Raw genomic sequence first — 24,997 nt, 5'->3', positions numbered from 1 at the left:
ATTATGAATAACGATGGTAGATGATTCGATACTTGATTCCATTTAGATCCACCGGGTAAGATAGTACTCAAAAACATTCATTCATTTGCCATCTACCGCTTTTTCCTCACGAGGGTCGCGGGGGTGCTGGAGCCTATCCCAGCTGTCTTCGGGCGAGAGGCGGGGTACACCCTGGACTGGTGGCCAGCCAATCACAGGGCACATATAGACAAACAACCATTCACACTCACATTCATACCTATTGACAATTTGGAGTCGCCAATTAACCTAGCATGTTTTTGAAATGTGGGAAGAAACCGGAGTACCCGGAGAAAACCCACGCATGCACGGGGAGAACATGCAAACTCCACACAGAGATGGCCGAGGGTAGAATTGAACTTGGGTCTCCTCGCTGTGAGGCCTGTGTGCTAACCACTCATCTGCAGTTCAGCCCAACTAGTACACAAACATTTATTATTTACAAGGAAATAGTCCATTTCGTCACCACGCCCGGGGTTTGTTCCTATCAGCATGGACAATTTGGAGTGGCCAATTAACCTAGCATGTTTTTGGAATGTGGGAGGAAACCGGAGTACCCGGAGAAAACCCACGCATGCACGGGGAGAACATGCAAACTCCACACAGAGATGCCCGAGGGTGGAATCAAACTCAGGTCTCCGAGCTGTGAGGCCTGCATGCTAACCACTCAAACACCGCGCAGCCCTACTCAAAAACAATGTATTTTAAAAACAGATGGATTTGACACAGTGTGCAAAAGATACCATTGATTTCCATTTTGAGAAAATAATTTGGGAAAAAATTATAGTGGGCTCCACATGGGGTCGGAAGTAGGGACGGAGCTACCATCAGGCCAACACAAGCAATTTCTTGGTTTCAAACATCTCATAAAAACAGATTTTTTGGCTCTTTTGGTGGTCAAGTTTGCCACCCCCTGGCATATAGGACATTCTATACGGCTCTCCAAAAACGTAATCATTTAATCAGTCATTCCTTCACTTCACCGTCCGATGGAGTTGGCTGGTCGTCGTGGTAATCATGGCTTCAGTCCTCCAGTGTACGCCAGCAGATTAATGCACGTGTCCCAAGTGGTATAAAGATCAGAAACTTGTTGATTGACTATCAAAGAAACACATCAGAGAGCAGACTATTAACTAACATTTTCAACAGCAGATGGTCTTACACACACACACACGCAAACAAACGTGCATGCTTGGTTGTTTTCTCCCTCTCGTGCACGCGGGCCCAACCTGAACATGCCCGACAGCTGGGCTTCATCAGTGGCGTCCTCTTGGGACACACCTTGTTTTCATATCTGAGACACGCGAGTTGCCGCACTCGTCACCGGAACGGCGCCAGCTGGCATTGGCGCCCAATGGATCCTACTGATCACATGGAACACACGGAGTGGGAGCACACACACACACACACACACACACACACACACACACACAGTATGCATGTGATATGTGAAACAGGAAGTGGAGACTCGTCCATAACACTGCAGAGGAACCTTGAAAGTAGGGAAATACACGTCTCAATAGCTGCAAAAAAAACCCATAACAAAACAAAATGACATCACAGAAAAACTCATGAGGCTTCAGATCAGTGAGCTATAAAGCAGGGTGTGCTAACTTTTTCCACAAAGGACTGCGGCAGGCAACATTTCTGCTTCCTTTAATTTTTCCCAATTTTTGCATTTTTTTGGTTCATTTTTTATTTCTACAATGTGCTGCGGGCCAATAAAAAACACACAGGCCACAGATGCCCCCCGGTCCGCAGTATGGACACCACTGGTGTGGTGTATTAAATCTGTGTCTGGCATCTGTGTTGTTGTTGTATTTGGGTGGCGGTCGAGTGGTTAGCGCGCAGACCTCACAGCTAGGAGACAAGGGTTCAATTCCACCCTCGGCCATCTCTGTGTAGAGTTTGCATGTTGTCCCCATGCATGCGTGGGTTTTCTCCGGGTACTCCGGTTTCCTCCCACATTCCAAAAACATGCTAGGTTAAGGTTAATTGGGTTAATTGGCGACTCCAAATTGCCCATAGGTATGAATGTGAGTGTGAATGGTTGTTTGTCTATATGTGCCCTGTGATTGGCTGGCCACCAGTCCAGGGTGTACCCCGCCTCTCGCCCGAAGACAGCTGGGATAGGCTCCAGAACCCTTGCGACCCTCGTGAGGATAAGCGGTAGAAAATGAATGAATGAATGAATGTTGAAGTAGACATGAGCATCGCACACTTCAGTTCAGAAATTGTTGATTCGTCATCTCTCTAAACGGAGTGGCGTCCGTCCGATGATAGCCTCAGATGCTACAAGCCTGAAACGCCAGATGTTAAGAGCGCGGACAAATTGTCCTCCACTAGCCTGAGAGCAGGTAATGTAACAGTTGGAGTAGGGGGGCCATCAAACACTTTTTTATTTGCCAATTTATCGTCACTAGCCTTTAGCGTCGTGTTCGCCAGTGTGTATTTGTCTTTTCACTGTATTATACGTTTAGCTCGTTCCAAAGACGCCTCTTCCCGTCAACTAAAGACGCTTCTACAGGCGACAGTGAAATGAGGAGGAGAGAACCACAAGAAAATTGCACCACCGTCCCGTAGCCATATTATAATATTAAACATTACATGACAGCATAGACATTTCTGGTCTCATTGTAATTGGGCTGCATAAATGTAATATATATGGTTGCCATCAGACAGCGAAGTTCACTTTCGGCTTTTTCCTGTCAGGGGTCGCCACAGTGAGTGAATCGCATGAGTGGTTTTGGCTTCCCTGGCCGGGAATGAAACCTATGCACCATGCACCACCAGGGATTGTCCTGCTGTCAAGCCAGGATAGGATAGCAATAATATACGGGCGGAATGAATGATGAATGTGAACATATGTGGATGGAGAGCGACGTGAAGGACCTGCACACGGACAATCTGTCATGGATGTGGGGTGCCAGTGACACAGGCGGCCTCGGGCCACCGAGCTGCTCCTGTAAAGGACCCAACTGACATGTTGGCTGATGAGGTAGTACAACCGTGGTCTGATTGGGTCTGCAGCATGCTGAGTGACATTCTAGTTTCAGAATAAATTCACAATACATTTGTAGTCCCTTCCAGTAAGTTATTCTTTTTTTAACCTTTTACTTCACCGGTACTGTGGGCTACAGGCAGACTGTAGATTTACTTTGGATGTGTCTTTTCCCAGTATGGTTTAAGGTAAGCGTACAGAGCAGCCACCGAGGGCTGCAGAATGAAAACTCATGTACAGTTGTCATTCGTTAGAGTTAGAGCATAGAGCATGTAGATATTCGGGGGGGGGGGCTCTGCGGGGGTCTGGCGTAGGGCGTTCCATCTCTACAGCCCGGTCCTCCATGGGGCAGTGTGCCCGGGCCTCTTCTGTCCTGGCCGGGGCGGTCCTATGTCGGTGGTCAGGCCTGGGGTTGCCTGGGGCGGGCCTGGTTCTGCTTCCTGGGGGTGTGTGGGGGGCGGGAGGCGGTGCCTCCGGCCGTGGACGGGCCCCCGTCCGGCCGGCGGGGGCGCCCCTGTGCCCACGGGTGTGTGGCCTTTGATGCCCTTCTGCCCTAGTGGGGTATGGTCTCCTGCTGGTCTCGGGGGTGCGGCTCTCCTCCGGCCTGCTGGCGCCCTGTTGCCGGTTGGGATTGCTCCTCCATGGCCTCTTGCTGGTCTCTTCGGGGAGTTGCTTCGGGGGCGGGTCTTGGGGAGTCGGCCCTGGCTTTGCCCGCACCCACGGGGCCGGAGGATCTCTGGCGGTGGGGGCTTGACCTGGCTGCGCGGGGCGGGGTTTGCTGGGTGGTAGAAGGCAGTCTCTCTCCTTTTGTCATTCTCAGTGACAATTACACATTCACACACTCGCATTCACATACACAACACACCTCCATATGGGCACTCACAGCACATGGGTGCTTCTCTATACAACTATACTACTATCTTATCCCTGATGTTTATATAGTATTTGTATGCTATTATTACAGTAATAATGATGTCAAGCAGTGAGATTTTAATTACTGTAAACGTATGGTTGCAATTGTGTTTACTATCATGGGTCATGTCTTCATTGTTACTATTGCCACTGGTAAGTTGGACTGTTTCATTTCACTGATATCATCTCCAGTGTGACCCTTAGCCATCATTGACATTTAACTGTTCTGTTTGTCACTGTTGTTGTTTTGGGAATTCTTGTTGCTGCTGTTTTTGTCTCTCCCTCTACTGCCCCCCCCCGACCCCACCTTTCTCTTCTCTCCTCTTCTTTTCTGTTCTTCTTCTTGCTCCGGTCCAGTCGCTCCAAATGGCATAACAAAAACATCAAATAACGGCAAATAAAATTTCATGGTACAGGGAAGTTGTAGCCAACACCTTTCCTGACACAGAGCAAATCTGTCTAGCATGTAAGGGCATTTAGATCAACAATACTATCTGCCCCAATGGCTGGACGGGACAAAAAAAAAAAAAGTTAGTTAGAGCATAGAAAAGCTGTTTAAGATTTTTTAAATACGGGTTTTAACATTATTAGAGTCAGTAGACATGAAATAACACCCCAGAAGTCACTTTTACACTGCTATTATTCTTTACTTACATCACATTGCACAGGCTACGGGATCTCTGCAGGGACATAAGAGATAGCCGCCACTAGTATAGAAAGCTACTGAGCAAACCAGTTAGCATCTCCAATTGACTTATTTTAAATTTCAATGAAGTGGCAAAGAAAGATAAAGAAGCCAAAATATTACCACTTCTACGCAGAATGTGAGGAGAACCTTTTCCACTCCATCGCCACCATGGCATTATCCATCTTAGCCATCTCAGCCATGGCATTATCCATCTTCGCCATGGCATTATCAATCTCAGCCATTTCAGCCATGGCATTATCCATTTCCGCCATGGCATTATCCGTCTCAGCCATGGCATTATCAATCTCAGCCATCTCAGCCATGGCATTATCCATCTCCGCCATGGCATTATCAATCTCAGCCATCTCAGCCATGGCATTATCCATCTCCGCCATCTCAGCCATGGCATTATCCGTCTCTGCCATGGTATTATCAGTCTCCGCCATGGCATTATCAATCTCAGCCATCTCAGCCATGGCATTATCCGTTTCCGCCATGGCATTATCCGTCTCAGCCATGGCATTATTCATCTCAGCCATGACATTATCCATCTCTGCCATGGTATTATTCATCTCAGCCATGACATTATCCGTTTCCACCATGGCATTGTCCATCTCAGCCATGGCATTATCCATCTCTGCCATGGTATTATTCATCTCAGCCATGGCCTTATCCATCTCAGCCATGGCATTATCCTTCTCTGCCATGACATTATCTGTTTCCGCTATGGCATTATCCGTCTCTGCCATGGCATTATCCATCTCCGCCATGGCATTGTTCGTCTCAGCCATGGCCTTATCCATCTCAGCCATGGCATTATCCTTCTCTGCCATGACATTATCCGTTTCCGCCATGGCATTATCTGTCACCGCCATGGCATTATCCATCTCAGGCATCTCAGCCATGGCATTATCCATCTCAGCAATGGCATGTTGGGTCTGCTCGCTCAGTAGCCAGTAGCCTAACATTACTGATGCCTAGTGAATGCAATATTACATATAACTTGTCTTTCAGTATTTTTGGAATAATAATAGAGCATTAATTACATTTTTATTATTTTTTTAAAACAACAATATGATGAGGGAGCGATATTTGAACCACCATATTGCGAGGGAACCTCGGTTTTTGCATGCCCCACTTTTTGTAGCATTTTCAGCTTTGTGTTATAGATGACCGTTATATTTCTAGCTTTTTCTTGTCAGTTTGTACCTTTTATATTTTTATTTCGACAATTAAAAATACTCCAAAGGCCACATTTTGAACACATGTGTGTGTGTGTGTGTGTGTGTGTGTGTGTATGATGAGTGAGCTTAGCCCTGAGCTCAGTCTCCTCCTGGTGATGAATGAAGGTTCCTTTTTTCGCATCCAGGAAAACAACCCCACCCTCCTTTCCTGTGATCGATCAATCTCCCCCTTCTGGATCTCTGCCCCCTCCTGTCGGCATGGCAACAGACTGCTCCTGCATCATAAACATTTCAGAGCGCGTGTTTCTTGCATTAACACTTTATTTGGTCATTCTGCTCTTGTTCAAGATAGTGCAGTTCCAACTTTAGTGAACTGTATTTAGTTGTGAGCCTGCAAAGCAGCCCGTTCTATTATTGGTCATAATAATAACATATGTAAACATGCAGTATATTTTTTTGTTCACTGGTTAGGCCTTGCTTGGAGGAAGAATATTTAGTAATATTCTGTATAACCATGTTGATGTCAATAATGGCCAAAGTTGAAAATGGCCACTTTGAGGAACCCACCCTTGACGCCATACCATGCTTAAACATAACAGGCTGCCAACCTGCAAGGACACGGTGCTGGGCTAGAGGTAAATAAATAAACAGGCAGGCCCATTTCCATCCATCCATTTTCTATATTGCTTATCCTCACTAGGGTCACAGGCATGCTGGAGCCTATCCCAGCTGTCTTTGGGCGATTGGCGGGGTACACCCTGGACTGGTCGCCAGCCAATCACAGGGCACATATAGACAAACAACCATCCACACTCACATTCATACCTATGGACAATTTGGAGTTGGACAATTAAGAGATGCCCAAGCGGGGAATCAAACCTCGGTCTCCTAACTGTGTGGCATGCACACTAACCACTTGGCCTGCAGGCCCATTTCATTTTTGAAAATATTTATAGTGTTTTCTTTGTCTTTTGGACGAATTTGGATATCATCAGCCCAATCGGCTTGATAAAAATGTGACATCAGGAGATAGGCATTGGGTTTTTTTTCCTGACAAAATAAAAATATTGAGTAGATGGACATTTTATTGTTCACATGTCCAGGGGGACACCACAGGTTGTTTACATACAGGGTAAGCACACCTCCATTGTGCTTTCTACAGGATCTTGTGTTCCTGTCCGATATGACTGTCCTGAAGTCGGTTAACTCTTCACGTTAGCATCTGGGGCGCTAGGTTTTAGAGCAGGGGTTTCGAACATGCGGCCCGCGGGCCAAATGTGGCCCGCAGGACACTAGTTTGAGGCCCCCGCCTTGATATGAAAGTTTAATGTTAGTGCGGGCCGCGCAAGTTTGATATGGATGCTGTATGGTATCATGTACCCAGAAAAAATTATTACGTTTGATTAATGTTCATGTTAAAGGTTAAATAACTGTTAATAGTTATCCTCCCTCTCCAAGTGGAAGTGGTAAGTTTTTGGCTATTTAAGTTTAAAGGAAATAACTTGAAGGCTACCGTTTAGGTCGCTAGCTCTCTAGTTTGCGAGTTAGCATGTGTCTCAAGACCCTGCAGTTGTGCAATATGTTGTAAATAAAAAAGTATAAATGTGACTATAGTCGTGTTTTGTCATGTCTACAGGGCTCTAATATGCTTTGTTCATTTTAATCTGAAAAAAATATTTGTCAACCCACCAACTATATGTGGTTTCTTAAGTTTTTATTATTTGCCTTTTTATTATTATTATTATTATATTTATTTGTTACTAATTGATTGACTTTCTTTATTCTTGATTTGTTTATTTATTTTTCATCTTATTTTGTATAGAAAAATAAAAATTAAAATATTTGAGAACAGTGGAATGTTTTATCAGAGCTTTTATTGTAGAAAATTGGAACCAAAGCACTGAAAAAGTTTGTATATTTTTCTGTTTTTAATATATGCGTTTTGTTTTTTTTGGAAAACCTGATGCGGCCCAGCCTTGCCCAGACCCTAGTTCCAGTGGCCCCCAGGTAAATTGAGTTTGAGACCCCTGTGTTAGAGTGTAGGGTTGGAAATATCGGATATCGGCCAACAAGCCAATATCGGACATCCCTAGTTTGATCATTTTTTTTGGAATTGCTTCGCAGTTACGATAAGTGTGTTTTACTTTTTAAATGTATAACAAGTTAGCTAACCTTAGCCATTCTTTCAAGCGTGGGAACATGTCAGCAACACACACAAGCTCCCAAAACAACTCATCAAAACGTGCTAGTACTCCAAAAGCAAAGCGTTCTCACTTTTCAGCCAAGAAATCCACTTTTGTAGTGCACCCGCACACTGACACGTTGGAGTGCTTGTCCTGATGTTGAAGGACCGGTAGATGATTCTCCACATTCCCTCTTGCTTTCACTCTTTTGTGAGTTTACTGAGATGACTCATGAGTCCTTTATTTGGACAAACTTACTGCCTCTTTAATGGCTTCTGGGTTCATTGAAAGGATGGATGGATGGCAGTGGGGAGCTTCACCCTTAATGGACGACTATAAACTCGTCATTTCGTGATTTATAAAGCAGCCGTCTGGGAGGAGGAGAAAACGGTTCCTTTCTTTTGCATCTCCAGCATTATTGATCTGTTCAATCCCAGTGAAGCCCTCGGTCAGCTTAACACTGAGGTGATGCCAGGACACCACGACGGGCTCCTCGAAGGTTGCAGCCAATCAATAATCTCGTTGGCTTGATTGGGTTCCTGTCTAATTTCAGCATCTTATTTATTTCTTTCTCTCTTGCAGGTGAACTCGTGACCCCGCCCGCAGCCTCCCTCCTCACATCTTCCTTTGCTTCCTCACCCTCCTGCCGCCTCCTCGTCACCATGTCCCACCTTGCTTCACCCGCCCCCTTCCTCCTCCTCTTGGTCCTCTTCCTGTCCCCGCTGCCACCCTGCCGGTCAGAGTCCCAGCGCGGTGCGGTGGGCAGCGACCCGGAAACCCGAATGGTCTCCGCCTCCATGCTGCCCTCCTCTCTGCCTTCCATCGGACCGCATGGGAACAGCAGCGGGCTCAGACGCGGCAAGTGTGATGACGTGACGGTTTGCAAACCCGGCATCCTGCTGCCAGTTTGGCAGCCCAACAGACCCGGGATTGGAGACCAGGTGGCCAGAGCCGTGGTCTACTTTGTGTCGCTCATGTACATGTTCCTGGGCGTGTCTATCATCGCAGACCGTTTCATGGCGTCCATTGAGGTCATCACATCACAGGTGAGGTCATGGTTTTTTCCACTGATGGCTGCGGGGGCCACTTTCATACATGCCATACATTAAAGATGGATTGCGATTAAAGATGGATTAAACTAATCCTGTGGAGGTCAATATACACACACTGGCACCTCAGGGGGGCCCGTGCCACTATTTGAGAAGCACTGGTCTAATATCTAATAATATACAGTGGTACCTGTTTTTTTTGTCATCAATTCATTCCAAAAAAACAAAAAACAGAAAATACACAAATCTAGACAACGGTTCCCATTGGAAGTCCAAAGAATAATTCTAGTTTTACTATTAAAAAATTTGAAATAATTACAAAAGTTTGGCTGCACAGCAGTCGAGTGGTTAGCGTGCAGACCTCACAGCTAGGAGACCCGAGTTCAATCCCAATTGGCGACTCCAAATTGTCCATAGGTATGAATGTGAGTGGTTGTTTGTCTATATGTGCCCTGTGATTGGCTGGCCACCAGTCCAGGGTGTACCCCGCCTCTTGCCCGAACACAGCTGGGATAGGCTCCAGCACCCCCGTGACCCTTGTGGGGATAAGCGGTGTAAAATGAATGAATGAATAATTAATAAGAGGAATGAATGGAACTTATTGTTGATGCCAAATTCCCATTGTATTTCCTGACTAGTGTTTGTCACCTTCTTTATTTAACTGATGGCGGGGGGGGGTTGGCCCCATGACAGGTTATTTAGCAGTCACACTTTGTTTAGGTGCTCCATTTTGCGGAAGGATACAGTACAGGCCCAACAGACTAGTTTATTACATGCAACACTGTATTAAAACCAAGACAGTGTACAAAAAATCTGGGCAAAAATTTGAGACAAAAACTGAACCACTGGGGCGTACAAAATATGAAGTTTGACTGAATTATCATAGAATCTACGTATATATACCAGGGGTGGGATTTCTGAACCATTTGGAATTGAATGGCCTTTATTGTCATTATACAAGATGTACAACGAGATTGGAGAGCTTCTCCTTTCAGTGCAGTAGTCAAGTTTTTTTTTAAAAAGTATATAAAAGTAGAGTAAAAAAAGACAATTTAACAAGATATGTACAAGATATATACAAGATATCCAAAATATACACATAGTATTGCACAGGAGCATATGCAGGAGCAGACATATATTCATTTTAGTGCAATGGTAAATGGGTCATAGTGCAAATAATGACTGGTGAGTAAAGTCACATATGAGTGTATTGTAATGGGTTGTTAAATAAATAAATATGATTGAGGTAGTAACATAGGCAGTGATGGAAATATTGCACATTTGCATTAAGCTAATGACCGGGTACGTTGTATGTCTGAGTTCAGGGATTTGGATATTTGTAATGTTTTTAAATAATTGTATGAAAAACCAACCAGTCCAGAATGTCAAAGTCAACTGGGATAGGCTCCAGCATACCTCTGCAACCCTAGTGAGGTTAGTGGTATAGAAAATGGATGGATGAAAAACCTACATAAAATGTACATAAAATGGTGAAACCAGATCATTCACCACTTCCCATCAATAATGAATTTATTTGCTGAGAGTCAATGAAAAATCGTCCCAGAGCCACACTTTGGACACCTTTGTTGTGGATGCTCATCAAATACTAGCTCTAGCGATGCAACGTGTTAGTTTACAGTTGAAAACAAACGGACATTATTATCATCACATTCCAGGATATAAACCAGTTGAAACTTCCCTAAAGCTGACATTTAATTGACACTTAAGCGGAATCCACTTAAGTGACCAAGGTGGCTTATTTATGATGCTTGCATCCTGTCGGCAGTGATTAAACAGTCGTGACGCACCAAAGTGGAGCCCATTAGATTAATTGTGCAGACATTTCTTTGAAGCTCATCCTGGCGGGGACATTTTGTTGGCGTTGTGATGCAGAAGCAACCTGATGGAAAAGCTATTTGTTTGGCACACAGCTCAATGAGAAGGTTGGAGAGCAGACAGATTCAGTTTTTTATTACTATGTGTGTGTGTGTGTGCGTGTGTGTTCGCCAACAGGAGAAGGAAGTGACCATCACGCTGCCCAATGGGGAAACATCAGTGGCGACAGTTCGAATCTGGAATGAAACGGTGTCTAATCTGACACTCATGGCTCTGGGTTCCAGCGCCCCAGAGATTCTGCTGTCTGTCATAGAGGTACACACACACACACACACACACACAAGTCATCTAACACTAAATAACTTATTTGTACGGCGTCCTCCCACGTTTGTCCAGGTGTGTGGCCACAAATTCAAGGCAGGCGAGTTGGGGCCAGGAACCATCGTTGGGAGCGCCGCCTTCAACATGTTTGTGATCATCGGCATCTGTGTGTGGACCATCCCCAAAGGCCAGGTGCGCAAGATCAAACACCTCAGGGTGTTCTTCATAACCGCCTTCTGGAGCATCTTCGCCTACATCTGGCTCTACCTCATCCTGTCCGTCATGTCGCCCGGCGTCGTGGAGGTGAGTAAGACACAGTCCTCCCTGTCAATCAAAGAGAAGACACGCCTCTCAAGCGCATGTTGATCAATCATAGGCCCGCCCCTAGAGCGTCCATCTGCCACGCACTTGTGCCACCGTCAATCCAACAGACATGCTCCTCCACATGCTTTCAGTCAAACACAGGCACGCCCCTCCAGTTTAATCAATCAACGACAGACACACCCATCTTTATGCTGTCAATCAAATACAGGCTCTCAATCAAGCTGCTGTCCGTCAAACATGGACACACCCCTTCATCTGTCACTCAAAGAAAGACACGCCCCACTACTAGCCACTGTCAGTCAAACACGGACATGCCTGTTGATCAATCCTAGACACCCTCCACCGCTTGCTGTCAATCAAATAAAAACAGTTGAATCAGTTTAAGACAAACACTCCCATTTATGCTGTCAATCAAATACAGGTCCTACTGGTACTATGAATCAATAACAGACACTCAAGCTCTTGTCCATCAAACATGGACACACCCCTTCAGCTGTCACTCAATCAAAGACACACCCCACCAGCCTATATGAGTCGCAGACCCCGCCCTCCATGTTTGTTTTATTCATCCAAAACAATGACATCTGACTTATTTTTTTCCCTGTCAGGTGTGGGAGGCCTTGGTGACGCTGCTCTACTTCCCAGTGTGCGTCCTCCTGGCTTGGGTTGCCGACCGTCGCTTGCTCTTCTACAAGTACATGGGCAAGCGGTACCGCGCCGACAAACGCCACGGCATCGTCGTGGAGATGGAGGGAGATCTGACGCCCAACAAGGGTGGCGCGGAAATGATCACTGACGGCAAATTCCCGTCACGAGGGGGCACCGTGGTGCCGGCTGAGAACTGCGGAAATGGGGATGGCGGCGCGGGGGTTGGCATCAATAACATTGGCGTGGCAGCAGGGTCCACGTCGACAGGGGCCGGGGGAAACCTGCCCAACTCCAGCAGCGCTATGGTCAACGCGGAGAGCAGTCGGGAGCTCGATGAGAGTCGCAAGGAGGTAGGATTAAAAACAATAAACCATGACACCTTAGCCTCAATCTACTCTTTAATGGCGTCCTTGCACTCTTCCTGTAGGTCATTCGCATCCTGAAAGAGCTGAAGCAGAAGTATCCCGACAAAGAACTGGACCAGCTGGTGGAGCTGGCCAACTACTATGCGCTGCTTCACCAACAAAAGAGCCGAGCCTTCTACCGCATTCAGGTGTCACTCATCCCTGTTCGGATATCAGCGCCACCCACCTTTTTTAATTAACGTGCTGGCTTTCCCTAAAGGCCACTCGCATGATGATCGGAGCCGGTAACGTTCTGAAGAAACACGCCGCTGACCACGCTCGCCGCACTGTTGTCACCGACGAGGAAGCGCCAGAAGATGATGACCTGGCCGTGTGCAGCCGTATCTCCTTTGAAAGCGCTCACAGTCAGTGCATGGAAAACTGTGGCGTCCTGACGCTGGCTGTCGTCTGCCAAGGTAGAAATAACGACTTTAACCATCAGACGCAGCAATGGAGATCAACGCAATCTCTTGGAGTCTATGTCCTTTCCTTGTCACCTTTGCCTCTTGTTGCTGGGCAGAATTCGCTAATAAACCATATGCCAATGAAAAAGCTGCATCAGATGGGGCACTGCTCTCATTGCCCCGAATGTACTAGTTATTGTCACAATAAAAACTAATTCAGGTCTTAATTGCTGCCTCAAAACTGATTTTTTTAAATGACAAACCCGTCAATTTGTCGCACCCGCAGGGGGGCTGGGAGAAAACACATTCTACGTGGATTACAGGACCGAGGACGGGTCGGCCAACGCTGGATCAGATTACGAGTACAGCGAAGGAACTCTGGTGTTCAAACCTGGAGAGACCCTGAAAGAAATTAAGGTGAGAAAAGAGTCTTACATATAAACAAACTTTGATGAAACATAGACGACACCTTTTCATCGACTGATGCTTTGGTATTTGCAGAAGTTTGGGATGTAATGTCCACCATTTTCTGCATAGCAACAGGTGGTGCCATCACCCTTACCTGTCATGGTAGAATAGGATTTTAGAAGTAATGCATGGAAGCCTTTTTTCGAAAAGAAAACTGGCTTAGATAAAAATTTGGATGTTGAGTTATGGTCTAAAACTGTACATTTCTCAAGTGTGACATTATTATTCTTGCTTATCAGACAAAAATAACAATAATAATTAAGTATTCGAAAACAAAATTTTGAACAAAGTGAATATTTGCCTCATTTCTTGTTATCCTCTTAACGAGCAACATGTATATATTTAACAAAGGGATGCACTGTATTCATTTTGATAACTTTCTGCTTCTCAAGGCCAATAACGATAACTGACTATAACTTCTGTATATCTTTTTTTTAAGATTTAACTGTAGTTTGTGCGCACCTGGAGGTGAGAACAGCTGAAATAAAAGTTGAATTTGACATATTGTACCTGTAGTGTCCCTAGCAAATATCACAACATCGCTACAATTAACAAAACATTTTAAAAAATAGCCGTGGCTCAGAAGTTCAAATCGTGTACAATATCTTCAACGATGGTTTTCGCCTTCGGTTTGTCTCTGGCAAACCTTTTGCTTTTTTCCAACGGTATGCCGATAGGAACAAACCCCGGGCGTGGTGGCGAAATGGACTATTTCCTTGTAAATAATAAATGTTTGTGTACTAGTTGGGCTGAACTGCAGATGAGTGGTTAGCACACAGGGCTCACAGCTAGGAGACCCGAGTTCAATTCCACCCTCAGCCATCTCTGTGGGGAGTTTGCATGTTCTCCCCGTGCATGCGTGGGTTTTCTCCGGGTACTCCGGTTTCCTCCCACATTCCAAAAACATGCTAGGTTAATTGGCAACTCCAAATTGTCCATAGGTATGAATGTGAGTGTGAATGGTTGTTTGTCTATATGTGCCCTGTGATTGGCTGGCCACCAGTCCAGGGTGTACCCCACCTCTGGGATAGGCTCCAGCGTAACCTTAAGTGTAGAAAATGAATGTTTACTAGTTAGCTCAGGGCGAAGTTATGACAGAGTGATAACGTCACAGACGGGAGGAAAAAAGGTGCACTTGATTTGCTCACAAGCACAGTACGACTGATCTCACCCGTTTGCCATGTTAATGATAAATTATTTGGGATATTTTAAGTTATCTGAGATATTTCTTAATCTTTTCTGATTTATCAGAATATCTCGCATCCCTTTAAAAAATAAAAATCCAAATAAGTCAGTGCCTCGCCAGCCATGAATCACTCACTGCGTGACAAACATAAAATCTGGGACATGTTGCTTTGGGCGATGCTATTACAGAATAAATGTCAATCGTGTTGAGCAGTTTATTTTAATTGCCATTGGAGTCATTTACTGTGTTTCTAACCATGTCATCATTGCCGCCATGTTAATTGTGCCTGTGGGGGACAGGTCAACACGTACAGTAAACCACATATCATCTTTGACGGCTTTTACTTGATGGTGAAATGTCCAACAGAGGGGGGGAAAAACCCCCATTAGCCAGATGGAGACACACCCGATGTCTGCTGCTTTGCAGTCAATTGTGCTACAGAGGCACAGCAGGCCAGTAATATGCCGGGGAGACGCATGAGGAGATCTCAGTGGAGGGAGGGATGGATGATGGAGGAGACCATGACAGGACTCCAGGAGGAGAGGACCAAGTGAAACATACAAAGATGAAAGGGAGCACTGCTGCCTTGGGAAAGCTTACTAGATTCACTAAAAGCACCTGCAGAACCAGGACTAGTCCAATCCGGCATGGGGGGGGGGGGGGGGGGGGTGGTTTCAGAGGTCACTAATGTTCTTTGTGCCCTGGGAGCAGAGGAGGGCCTTCCCCAAATCATCTAACCTGAAGGACTCCTGATTGACCAAACTTTGTCCTCCAGGTTGGAATCATCGACGACGACATCTTCGAGGAGGACGAGCACTTCTTTGTGCGCCTGCTCAACCTGCGTGTCGGCGACGCAGAGGGGATGTTTGAGAGCGACGAGGCGGGCGCCACCCCCAAAGCTCGCCTGGTGGAGCCCCTGGTCGCCACGGTCACCATCCTGGACGACGACCACGCCGGCATCTTCACCTTCAGCGAGCGCATGGTGCGGGTGAGCGAGAGCGTGGGCACCATGGAGGTGACGGTGGTGCGCAACTCGGGCGCCCGCGGCACGGTCATCCTGCCGTACCACACAGAGTCGGGCACGGCGAAGGCCGGAGAGGACTTTGAGGATGCGCAAGGCGAGCTGGAGTTCACTAACGACCAGACGACGTGAGTCAACCCTCATAAGCGCTGATGATGGATGTTAATGATTAATTCACTTCCTTCCAGAATTGCTATTCCTCTTTACTTCTGTCCTCTGTTTAAATCATTCATCTCTTCATTCTTTCATCTTCTACCTCATCCTCCCTGATGTTACCCACCGGTGTCTTCCCATCCTCCACTCCTTAGCTCCCTGCCGTCTCCTTCTGTTGTCAGGTCATATTTTCTGTGCTCCTCGAGAGCTGGTTGCTGTGGAGATATTTCACTCAGGCGTTCTCCAGAGACACTAACAGGTTTCACCACCATCGTCACTTCATCTTCCTCTCTTCAGACACTCCGCCATCGTGCCTAACACTCACCAACGCAATTCTCACTTTCTTTCACACGTCTTTTAGGGATTTACTGTGTAAAAAGTGCAAACGGTAAAGGTTGGCACATGCATGAGAGGTCAGATGGCACATCTGGTGATGCCTTGGTGTGTGTCTGTATGTGTGTGTGTGTGTGTGTGTGTGTGTGTGTGTGTGTGTGTGTGTGTGTGTGTGTACAGTCAAACGTTCCAGGTGAGGATAATCGATGACGAAGAATACGAGAAACATGAAAACTTCTTCATCGTCTTGGAGGAGCCACGCTGGCTGAAGAGAGGGATCTCAGGTGACCTCATCACACACAAACACGCAACAACAAGCTAAGCACATACAAGCAACAGCGCACAATTATACTCTTTTTTTTTAATTTTTTTTACCCTGGCCATGAAGTGCACCCCCCCCCAGCGGAACCCCCCCCCCAATATTTAATTATTAGTTTTCCCATAATGCATTGTGTCTTAGTAAGGCATCCATTGGTGCCTGTTAGGGCGCTGCAATGACGTCAGCCTCCCTCTGGGCTCCTCTGGCAGTATTGCAGCGCCATCCATCCATTTTCTGCGCCGCTCATCCTCCGATTAAATGCTTTCAGGTGCAATGCTTTTCATTCATTCATTTTCTACCGCTTTTTCCTCACAAGGGGGGGTGCTGGAGCCTATCCCAGCTGTCTTTGGGCGAAAGGCGGGGTACACCCTGGACTGGTGGCCAGCCAATCACAGGGCACATATAGACAAACAACCATTCACACTCACATTCATACCTATGGACAATTTGGAGTCGCCAATTAACCTAGCATGTTTTTGGAATGTGGGAGGAAAACCGGAGTACCCGGAGAAAACCCACGCATGCACGGGGAGAACATGCAAACTCCACACAGAGATGGCCGAGGGTGGAATTGAACCCTGGTCTCCTAGCTGTGAGGTCTGCGCGCTAACCACTAGACCGCCGTGCCGCCCGGTGCAATGCTTTTATATTATTTTATTATTACATATCATTTTTTTTCAAACTCGTTTGTGTATTTCTTCTTATTTTTGAGAATATATATTTCTTTTTTGGAGTATAGATGTGTGATGACTTTAGTGTAAGTCGGACTGTTATATTGAGTCATGACCTCCTGCAAATAGCGCATGATGGATAGTGGAGGAGAGTTTGTGTTGATGTTGGTTTTAAACAGGAAGTGAAGCAACGATTGGTGTGTGTTTAGTGGACGGGGGGAGTTGAACATATCTTATCTTATGAAATCTTCTTTGTCTCTTTTTCTTCATCACAGCTCTGCTGCTCAGCCAAGGTAAGATAGCTCCTCTACCTGTCAACAAATTGCTCTGATGTTCCCTGACGCTCTCCACACGCTGTTTAGTCAGTAGTTTGGTCTGTTGTCTTGATTTTCTTCTGACCGCCTCCTCTTATTATTATCATTATTATTATTATTATTGTTGTCACAAACACTGTTCGCAGCAGGAAAGAAATGTTTACCTGGTGTCCTGCTGCTGCTGTGCCACCTACCGCTTGCTTTATCACTATAATTATGCAGGACAGCATGCTGAGTTAGCGTGCTTGTACACACACACACACACACACACACACACACATTACTGTAATTCATCTGTACCATACTTACGTCCTCTGTGTAATAATTGATAAATGCTGACCTGGGCTTTGTGAGGTGTCTTCAGGTCTAATCTACATATATGTACCATGCATGTAAGACTGCCCACTCCTGATTCTTCCCTCAGAGGGGGCAGAAGGGCAGCTGAGTGCGGAGGAGGAGGAGGCCCGACGGATCGCTGAGATGGGAAAGCCCATCCTCGGGGAGCACAGTCGCCTGGAGGTGGTCATCGAGGAGTCCTACGAGTTCAAGGTGTGACATTGTTTGGTTTTATTCCTGTGGAAACTTAGCGATGCGGAATATCATATTTGCCTCCTAATCTTTGATGGCGGAAACTCTTAGCGTCTAATAAAAAATGGCATCCAATAGTGACTCAGAATGTGAGCATCCAAAAACAGAAATACTGGTGTAAATTTGTGTTATATAAACCAAGACGTGACTATTTCTCTTCTAAGAAAATGAGAATGTGCAGAGTGGAACGGCGGTAAAAGTGTCCAGGATGTTTAATTTATGCACAACTTCTCATGACGTCCTCCTGTCCGTTGCATCGACCGTGTGGGTCCGTGGAGAAATCGCCTATGTAAACCTCTCGACCTCCAGCCCCCCCCCTACCGGCCGTTGTTGTGGCTTTTAATGGCCTTCTTGGAGTGTTAATGACTTATTGATGTTCCAAAAGGCTTCTCTGACCGTCTCACACAATTTATCTCCAGCGGGCCGCGCCCTCTCACTGCAAGCGGCGCTAATATTAGTCTCAGCGTTAAAAATGTACGCTACACTCAAAACGTCATCTCAGATGGACAGTCTGCCAACCTACGGTGCGCACAAAAGTACTGAGACATCAGTACATGAGCTGCTGCCGCTTTAAATATATTTTATAGAGAATAGTTATAGCAAAGGCAGCACGGCGGTCGAGTGGTTAGTGCGCAGACCTCACAGCTAGGAGACCAGGGTTCAGTTCCACCCTCAGCCATCTCTGAAGTTCAAATTGTGTACGATATCTTCAACGATGGTTTTTGCTTTTGGGTTCTCTCTGGCAAACCTTTTGCTTTTTTCCAAAGGTATGCCGATAGGAACAAACCCCGGGCGTGGTGGCGAAATGGACTATTTCCTTGTAAATAATAAATGTTTGTTTACTAGTTGGGCTGCACTGCAGATGAGTGGTTATCACACAGGGCTCACAGCTAGGAGACCCGAGTTCAATTCCTCCCTCAGCCATCTCTGTGTGGAGTTTGCATGTTCTCCCCGTGCATGCGTGGGTTTTCTCCGGGTACTCCGGTTTCCTCCCACATTCCAAAAACATGCTAGGTTAATTGGAGACTCCAAATTGTCCATAGGTATGAATGTGAGTGTGAATGGTTGTTTGTCTATATGTGCCCTGTGATTGGCTGGCGACCAGTCCAGGGTGTACCCCGCCTCTCGCCCGAAGACAGCTGGGATAGGCTCCAGCACCCCCTGCGACCCTCGTGAGGAAAAGCGGTAGAAAATGAATGAATGAATGAATGAATTATAGCAAATGGGCTGCACGGTGGACAGATGTTTGACTGAAAGACCCACACTAACCACTTGCCCAATGTGCAGCCACCTCTTCATCAATCAATCAATTAGAGGGGTTGGGCAAGACCACTTAGTCCCCCTGGAATTTTAAGTAATGAACTTTGGGGCAACTGTATGCTCAGGGGGAACGCATTATGGAAAGCCTTTGAATAGCCAGGGCGATAAAGACCGGTGTGGAAGAAGTCGATGAGAGATTGGAGCAGAGCCAGCAGGTCCACCATCAGTGACATCTTTCAAGTCGATGTCCTCGCCAGAGCGCCTCGTTAACAGCACCCTTGTTTTGTGTTTTGGCAGAGCACCGTCGACAAGCTCATTAAAAAGACCAACTTGGCGCTGGTCATTGGCACGCACTCCTGGAGGGAGCAGTTTGTGGAGGCGGTCACCGTGAGTGCAGGTGAGCCCGGTGTGATTTAGCTCACGTTTACCTTTTCTCGACTCCGTGTGTCTTTGTGGGAATGAGATACCAACCAACGTGGGCAAATAAAACACCACCACGGGGACGAGGATTTGTCTTTAAACTAATTAGATCCATATTTCTGTATTTACACCCCTGGAGAGGAAAGACGTAAACAGCAGTGTTCTGTCTTTTTTTGTCAAGCAAATGTTTAAATAAGCTCATTTAACTGCTGCTGTGCTGCCACAAAGGTCCTGCGCTTCATGCGTAAAACACATTGTTTAGCTTGGTAAGGCCTCCACACACTTCTGGGAACTCACGTTGTTTGCATCACAAGCAAAAAAACAAACAAAAAGGAATTGAAACATAGGGAAGAAAGGCAACCAGTCACGCACCACAAACAGCTTTACTAATGGGTGCAATGCTGTCACCTAGCGGGGGCGACCGGTAACTGCAGACATCAGTCTACATAATCAACTTCTGTCCACTCAGGTGACGGCGACGATGATGAAGAGGGCCGCGAGGAGCGCCTCCCGTCCTGCTACGACTACGTCATGCACTTCCTCACCGTCTTCTGGAAGGTTCTGTTCGCCTGCGTGCCCCCCACCGAGTACTGGAACGGTTGGGCCTGCTTCTGTGTCTCCATCAGCGTCATAGGCCTCCTCACCGCCATCATCGGAGACTTGGCGTCGCACTTTGGCTGTACGGTGGGACTCCGGGACACGGTGACTGCTGTGGTCTTTGTGGCTCTCGGGACGTCCATTCCAGGTAAGCCAATACAGTAATCCCTCGCCACTTTTCTAGCATAAAATGGCTAATGGCACAGGGCATCCAAAAACCACCTTCATGATGATATGTAGGATTCTACAGGGGTGACTAGGTGTCCGTAATGTTATGGAATTGGTGACAAACAAGCACCAGAACACATTTACAGCAACACACATGCGCACAATAACATGAACACAAAAATAATGCCTTTGCTCAATGCTAACATGTGTGAGTCTATCGTACTTATGTCTTAAATTGCTTACTTTGTCGTTGTATGTCTATTATATTGGATAATAGGGGTGTAAATGTGACTATAGGGGTGTTATTTCATATTTAGTAGCCTCCAATAATGTTAGAAAAGCATATTTAGAATGTCGTAAACAGCTTTTGTATGCCTTATGTCTTATTTTCTTATATTACATCTACTATATTGGGTAATAGGAGTGTAAAGGTGACTGTAGGTGTGTTATTTCATGTTTAGTAGCCTCCAATAATGTTAGAAAAAACATATTTAGAATGTCGTAAACAGCTTTTTTATGCCTTATGTCTTATTTTCTTATATTACATCTACTATATTGGGTAATAGGAGTGTAAAGGTGAATATAGGGGTGTTATTTCATGTTTAGTAGCCTCCAATAATGTTAGAAAAAACATATTTAGAATGTCGTAAACAGCTTTTTTATGCCTTATGTCTTATTTTCTTATATTACATCTACTATATTGGGTAATAGGAGTGTAAAGGTGAATATAGGGGTGTTATTTCATGTTTAGTAGCCTCCAATAATGTTAAAAAAACATTTAGAATGCCGTAAGCAGCTTTTGTATGCCTTATGTCTTATTTTCTTATATTAGATCTACTATATTGGGTAATAGGAATACTATTACTCATACTGTAAAGCCATTGTCCACTTTCCACATGCCAACGCACTTGTAAGAAGGTGTGAAAGTTTTACTCACGCCTCTTTTCTTCCCTCCCAGACACGTTTGCCAGCAAAGTGGCCGCAATACAAGACCAGCATGCCGACGCCTCTGTCGGAAACGTCACAGGAAGCAACGCCGTCAATGTCTTCCTAGGAATCGGCGTGGCGTGGTCAGTGGCCGCCGTCTACTGGAAGATCCAGGGGAAGCCGTTCAAGGTGGAGCCGGGCTCGCTGGCTTTCTCCGTCACGCTCTTCACCATCTTTGCTTTTATTTCCATGGCTGTGCTCTTGTTCCGACGCCGGCCCTCCATCGGCGGGGAGCTAGGCGGCCCTCGGGTGTCCCGCATCCTGACCAGCCTGCTCTTCCTGGGCCTGTGGTTCCTCTACATCCTCTTCTCCAGCCTGGAGGCATACTGCCACATTACGGGCTTCTAGGCAGGAGACGGCCAAGACAACGTGATTCTACAGCAACACACACACACTTTGACACGCTCAACATGCTACACGTGTAGGTTAAGAGGGCTTCTTGATGCACACTCGCACACACGCACACACACAACAAGCATGCATGTATAAAGTGATGATAGCAAACGCGGGTAAAAGGAGGTTTATCAATGGTGAGAAGAGCAAAGTGAGCGTTGACGTGGGTGCTGATGAAGGTCGTATCAGAGGATCATTCTGCTGTCGGGAATGTGTTTGACCAAGAACACCCATCCCCCTCCTCCTCTGCATGACCTCTGGAACCACAAAGGAGGCGCAATGGAGTCGAATGTTTACAGTGACTTTGTTTACTGCACGGGAAGAAGCTTGTTAAGTGTTTACACGGCTAATGGACGGCTCAGAGGAAGGCACTTCTCCACAGACGCTGTAAATAGAACCGCACATCTACAGCCGGTCGCCCGCCGCTGTTTGTCGGAGGTGGGGGTGGGGGTGGGGGGGGCATCCAACATGCAAACCATCAATGGGTGGAATCGAAGTGTCACTGCAGGCTTCGTCATCATCCTGCACGGTTTCCATTGTCACCATATCCTGAAAGCATGTGTAGCCATCCTCACCTCATATGTAAAGTGGAATTGTACTGTAAATGATCATCTTTGCATTAGTGCGCTTGTGTGTGTGTGTGTGTGAGTGTGTGTGTTTACAGCCATGGCAATTAAGAGTCCTAGTGGGGCCAATAATCCACTCAACTTGTCCTCACGTGACATACCGCACAGTTCTGATTGGTTCCTCAATGCCTGCAAGTAGGAGTAGAACCCAGGGTGGCTTGTTCGGATTTACACTATTTAATCAGTTCTCGTACGTCTAGTGTTTTACTACTCTATTTTCCAGAGTAAAAGTCGTGAAGAGTGGCATTTAGCCATATTTATCATGGGAGCTAGCTTTTTTTTAGGCATGTCATAGCGCCACTAACAACATTACATTCACAACAGAAGAGGCGGGGGCAATCGAAAGCTCTAAAAGCTGAGCCTTCAGTGGGGACTTCAGCAACGTAGCCCACCTCTAATAACACTGCTATCACGTAACAATTATACAAAGCATCAATAACAATATAACTAACAATCAATACAAAAACACAACACAACAATCTGTTGCATTACACAAAAAAACTCCAGACGACACCGAAATCAACCAATGAGAGGATGGAAAAATGTAAAAGTGTGTGTATTTGACATGGGCCACCACTCCTGATTGTGAAGGCCCTGGGCAGATTACACTGACATGGCAACACATTACCACATAACCTCTGTGTTATACTGTATATACTGTATAAATACAGACTCCAAAGCAGAAGCATATTGGAAAGTATTCCATAACAAAGCATGTCCGGAATGCTGTGTATCTTTCAATTTGTGTGCCTAACTGCATCACAAACTCAACTCAATGAATTATTACAGCCACTAGGTGTCGCTAAAACACACACACACCGACCCACTTTAATTTAAAAGTTCAATTACAGTAATCCCTTGTTCATTGCAGTTAATTTGGTTTCTGTGAATACCTGTCTATGACTTTCTAAATATAATCTGTATCATCATTACAGCCCTGTAGATATCAAATATCACTCCTGTAGTCACCTTTCCATCCCTGTTATTCTTTATTTATACCACATTGCTCAACTGTAATGCGCAAGCTACAGGATCACTGCAGGGACACAAGAGGAGGTCATGGCTTTAGCCATCAGCAAGCTTGCAAGCTAACTGGTTAGCCTCCAATTTATTGAGCTACTTAAGAAAGGATTTCAGATGGGGAAAGAAGGACAAAGTTAAAAGCCAAAAAATACCACATCCACACGGAATGGGAGGAGAACTTCTTTTCACTCTGTGTCGGACATGTGATGGCTGGCGAAACACAGCGAGACGGTAGTCATTTGTCAATAATAGAACGTTACTGATACCGAGTGGCCAGAACACTGCATATAGCTTTGTCCTTCAATATTTTTGACTAATAATATGCCATAGTCAACCATGAAACCGCCATCATTTATTAATTCATTCATTTAAAAAAAACTGCTATAGAGTCGCGGGGGTGCTGGAGCCTATCCCAGCTGTCTTCGGACGAGAGGCGGGGTACACCCTGGACTGGTGACCAGCCAATCACAGGGCACATATAATAATAACAACCATTCACACTCACATTCATACCTATGGACATTTAGAGTTGCCAATTAACCTAGCATGTTTTTGGAATGTGGGAGGAAACCGGAGTACCCGGAGAAAATCCACGCATGCACGGGGAGAACATGCAAACTCCACACAGACTCTCTATACGTATATTTTTTGATATAATATGAAGTGCTGAAGCCAAAATCAGTATGCAGATCTTCCTTCTGAGGCGACTCCAAAATCAGGAAAAAGCGGAAAGAAACACTAAAATAGCTTGCAGGACCAGCTTTAAAATTAAAAGAGTGACTTAGACTCTGGAAAATACAGTATTGGCCACTAGATTTGTAGGCTGAGTAGAATAATGCAGCCTTTTCTAGCAGATAAGTGCTGCGCAGTATTGCACAGGAGGGCTAGAAAGTAAATTCAAATGTTTGCACCATACCAACGACAACAAGCAGACATGCAAGACGAAGGACAAGATATGCAGTTGTAGTTCCACGCACACAAAAGCAAACTATGAGCAGTGTGCAATGTCTTTGCACAAAGAGTTGAGTATGAGCCCAGACTAGAAGCAACATTAGTGCAGCACAGTTCTCCGTGTCGTCTTTTACTGTAATAGTCTACATTCGTTACATCCCAACATGGACGTTGACCACATAGCGTCAACATTTTGTCTTTCGGACACTTAAGTGCTGTACAAGCGTGATTTGTGCTCAGTGACATCAGAAACATTCAATTCATTTTGCCTGAGCAAAGCCAACTTTGTAACCTTTCTAGGGCTAATTTTGTATATTTTCCTCGCAGATACAACAGATTTTTTTTTGTACAGTACTTCTAAACAAACGTTTAGAGTGGTCTCAGTGTCCACAAACACAAGTGGAGTTTACATGACTTCGTTACTGACTTAAGTCGATTAGATTTTGATACTGCGCCATCATAACTGAGCGTATCATCAAATTTATGGAACTAATTGTGTGTGCTGACTGCTGTTTGAGTTGAAGAGCATTTATTTAGATATTTATTT

At 45.7% G+C, this 24,997-nt stretch overlaps 1 protein-coding gene across 1 annotated transcript in view; it reads left to right on the top strand.

Annotated features, from left to right (window-relative positions):
• Nucleotides 1–22,918, top strand: part of slc8a2b (solute carrier family 8 member 2b) — a 65,758-nt gene extending 42,840 nt beyond the window's left edge. Inside the window, exons 4-17 of the mRNA XM_058080964.2 lie at nucleotides 8,569–9,032; nucleotides 11,049–11,186; nucleotides 11,268–11,495; nucleotides 12,125–12,514; nucleotides 12,592–12,717; nucleotides 12,789–12,984; nucleotides 13,259–13,389; nucleotides 15,402–15,775; nucleotides 16,314–16,417; nucleotides 17,399–17,416; nucleotides 17,862–17,986; nucleotides 19,583–19,682; nucleotides 20,175–20,450; nucleotides 21,429–22,918. Of these exons, the coding sequence (XP_057936947.2) occupies nucleotides 8,649–9,032; nucleotides 11,049–11,186; nucleotides 11,268–11,495; nucleotides 12,125–12,514; nucleotides 12,592–12,717; nucleotides 12,789–12,984; nucleotides 13,259–13,389; nucleotides 15,402–15,775; nucleotides 16,314–16,417; nucleotides 17,399–17,416; nucleotides 17,862–17,986; nucleotides 19,583–19,682; nucleotides 20,175–20,450; nucleotides 21,429–21,805 (2,967 nt within the window). The 5' untranslated portion in view covers nucleotides 8,569–8,648 and the 3' untranslated portion in view covers nucleotides 21,806–22,918. The remainder of the gene's footprint in view (nucleotides 1–8,568; nucleotides 9,033–11,048; nucleotides 11,187–11,267; nucleotides 11,496–12,124; nucleotides 12,515–12,591; nucleotides 12,718–12,788; nucleotides 12,985–13,258; nucleotides 13,390–15,401; nucleotides 15,776–16,313; nucleotides 16,418–17,398; nucleotides 17,417–17,861; nucleotides 17,987–19,582; nucleotides 19,683–20,174; nucleotides 20,451–21,428) is intronic.
• The last annotated feature ends 2,079 nt before the right edge of the window (nucleotides 22,919–24,997 follow it).

The sequence above is a fragment of the Doryrhamphus excisus genome, linkage group LG8 (assembly GCF_037039965.1).
Source record: "Doryrhamphus excisus strain RoL-2023G ecotype Guam linkage group LG8, RoL_Dexc_Guam_v1.1, whole genome shotgun sequence".
In the NCBI taxonomy this organism is placed as follows: Eukaryota; Metazoa; Chordata; class Actinopteri; order Syngnathiformes; family Syngnathidae; genus Doryrhamphus; species Doryrhamphus excisus.
The sequence above is the reverse complement of the archived record's forward strand: the minus strand, read 5'-3'. Positions and strand labels throughout refer to the sequence as shown.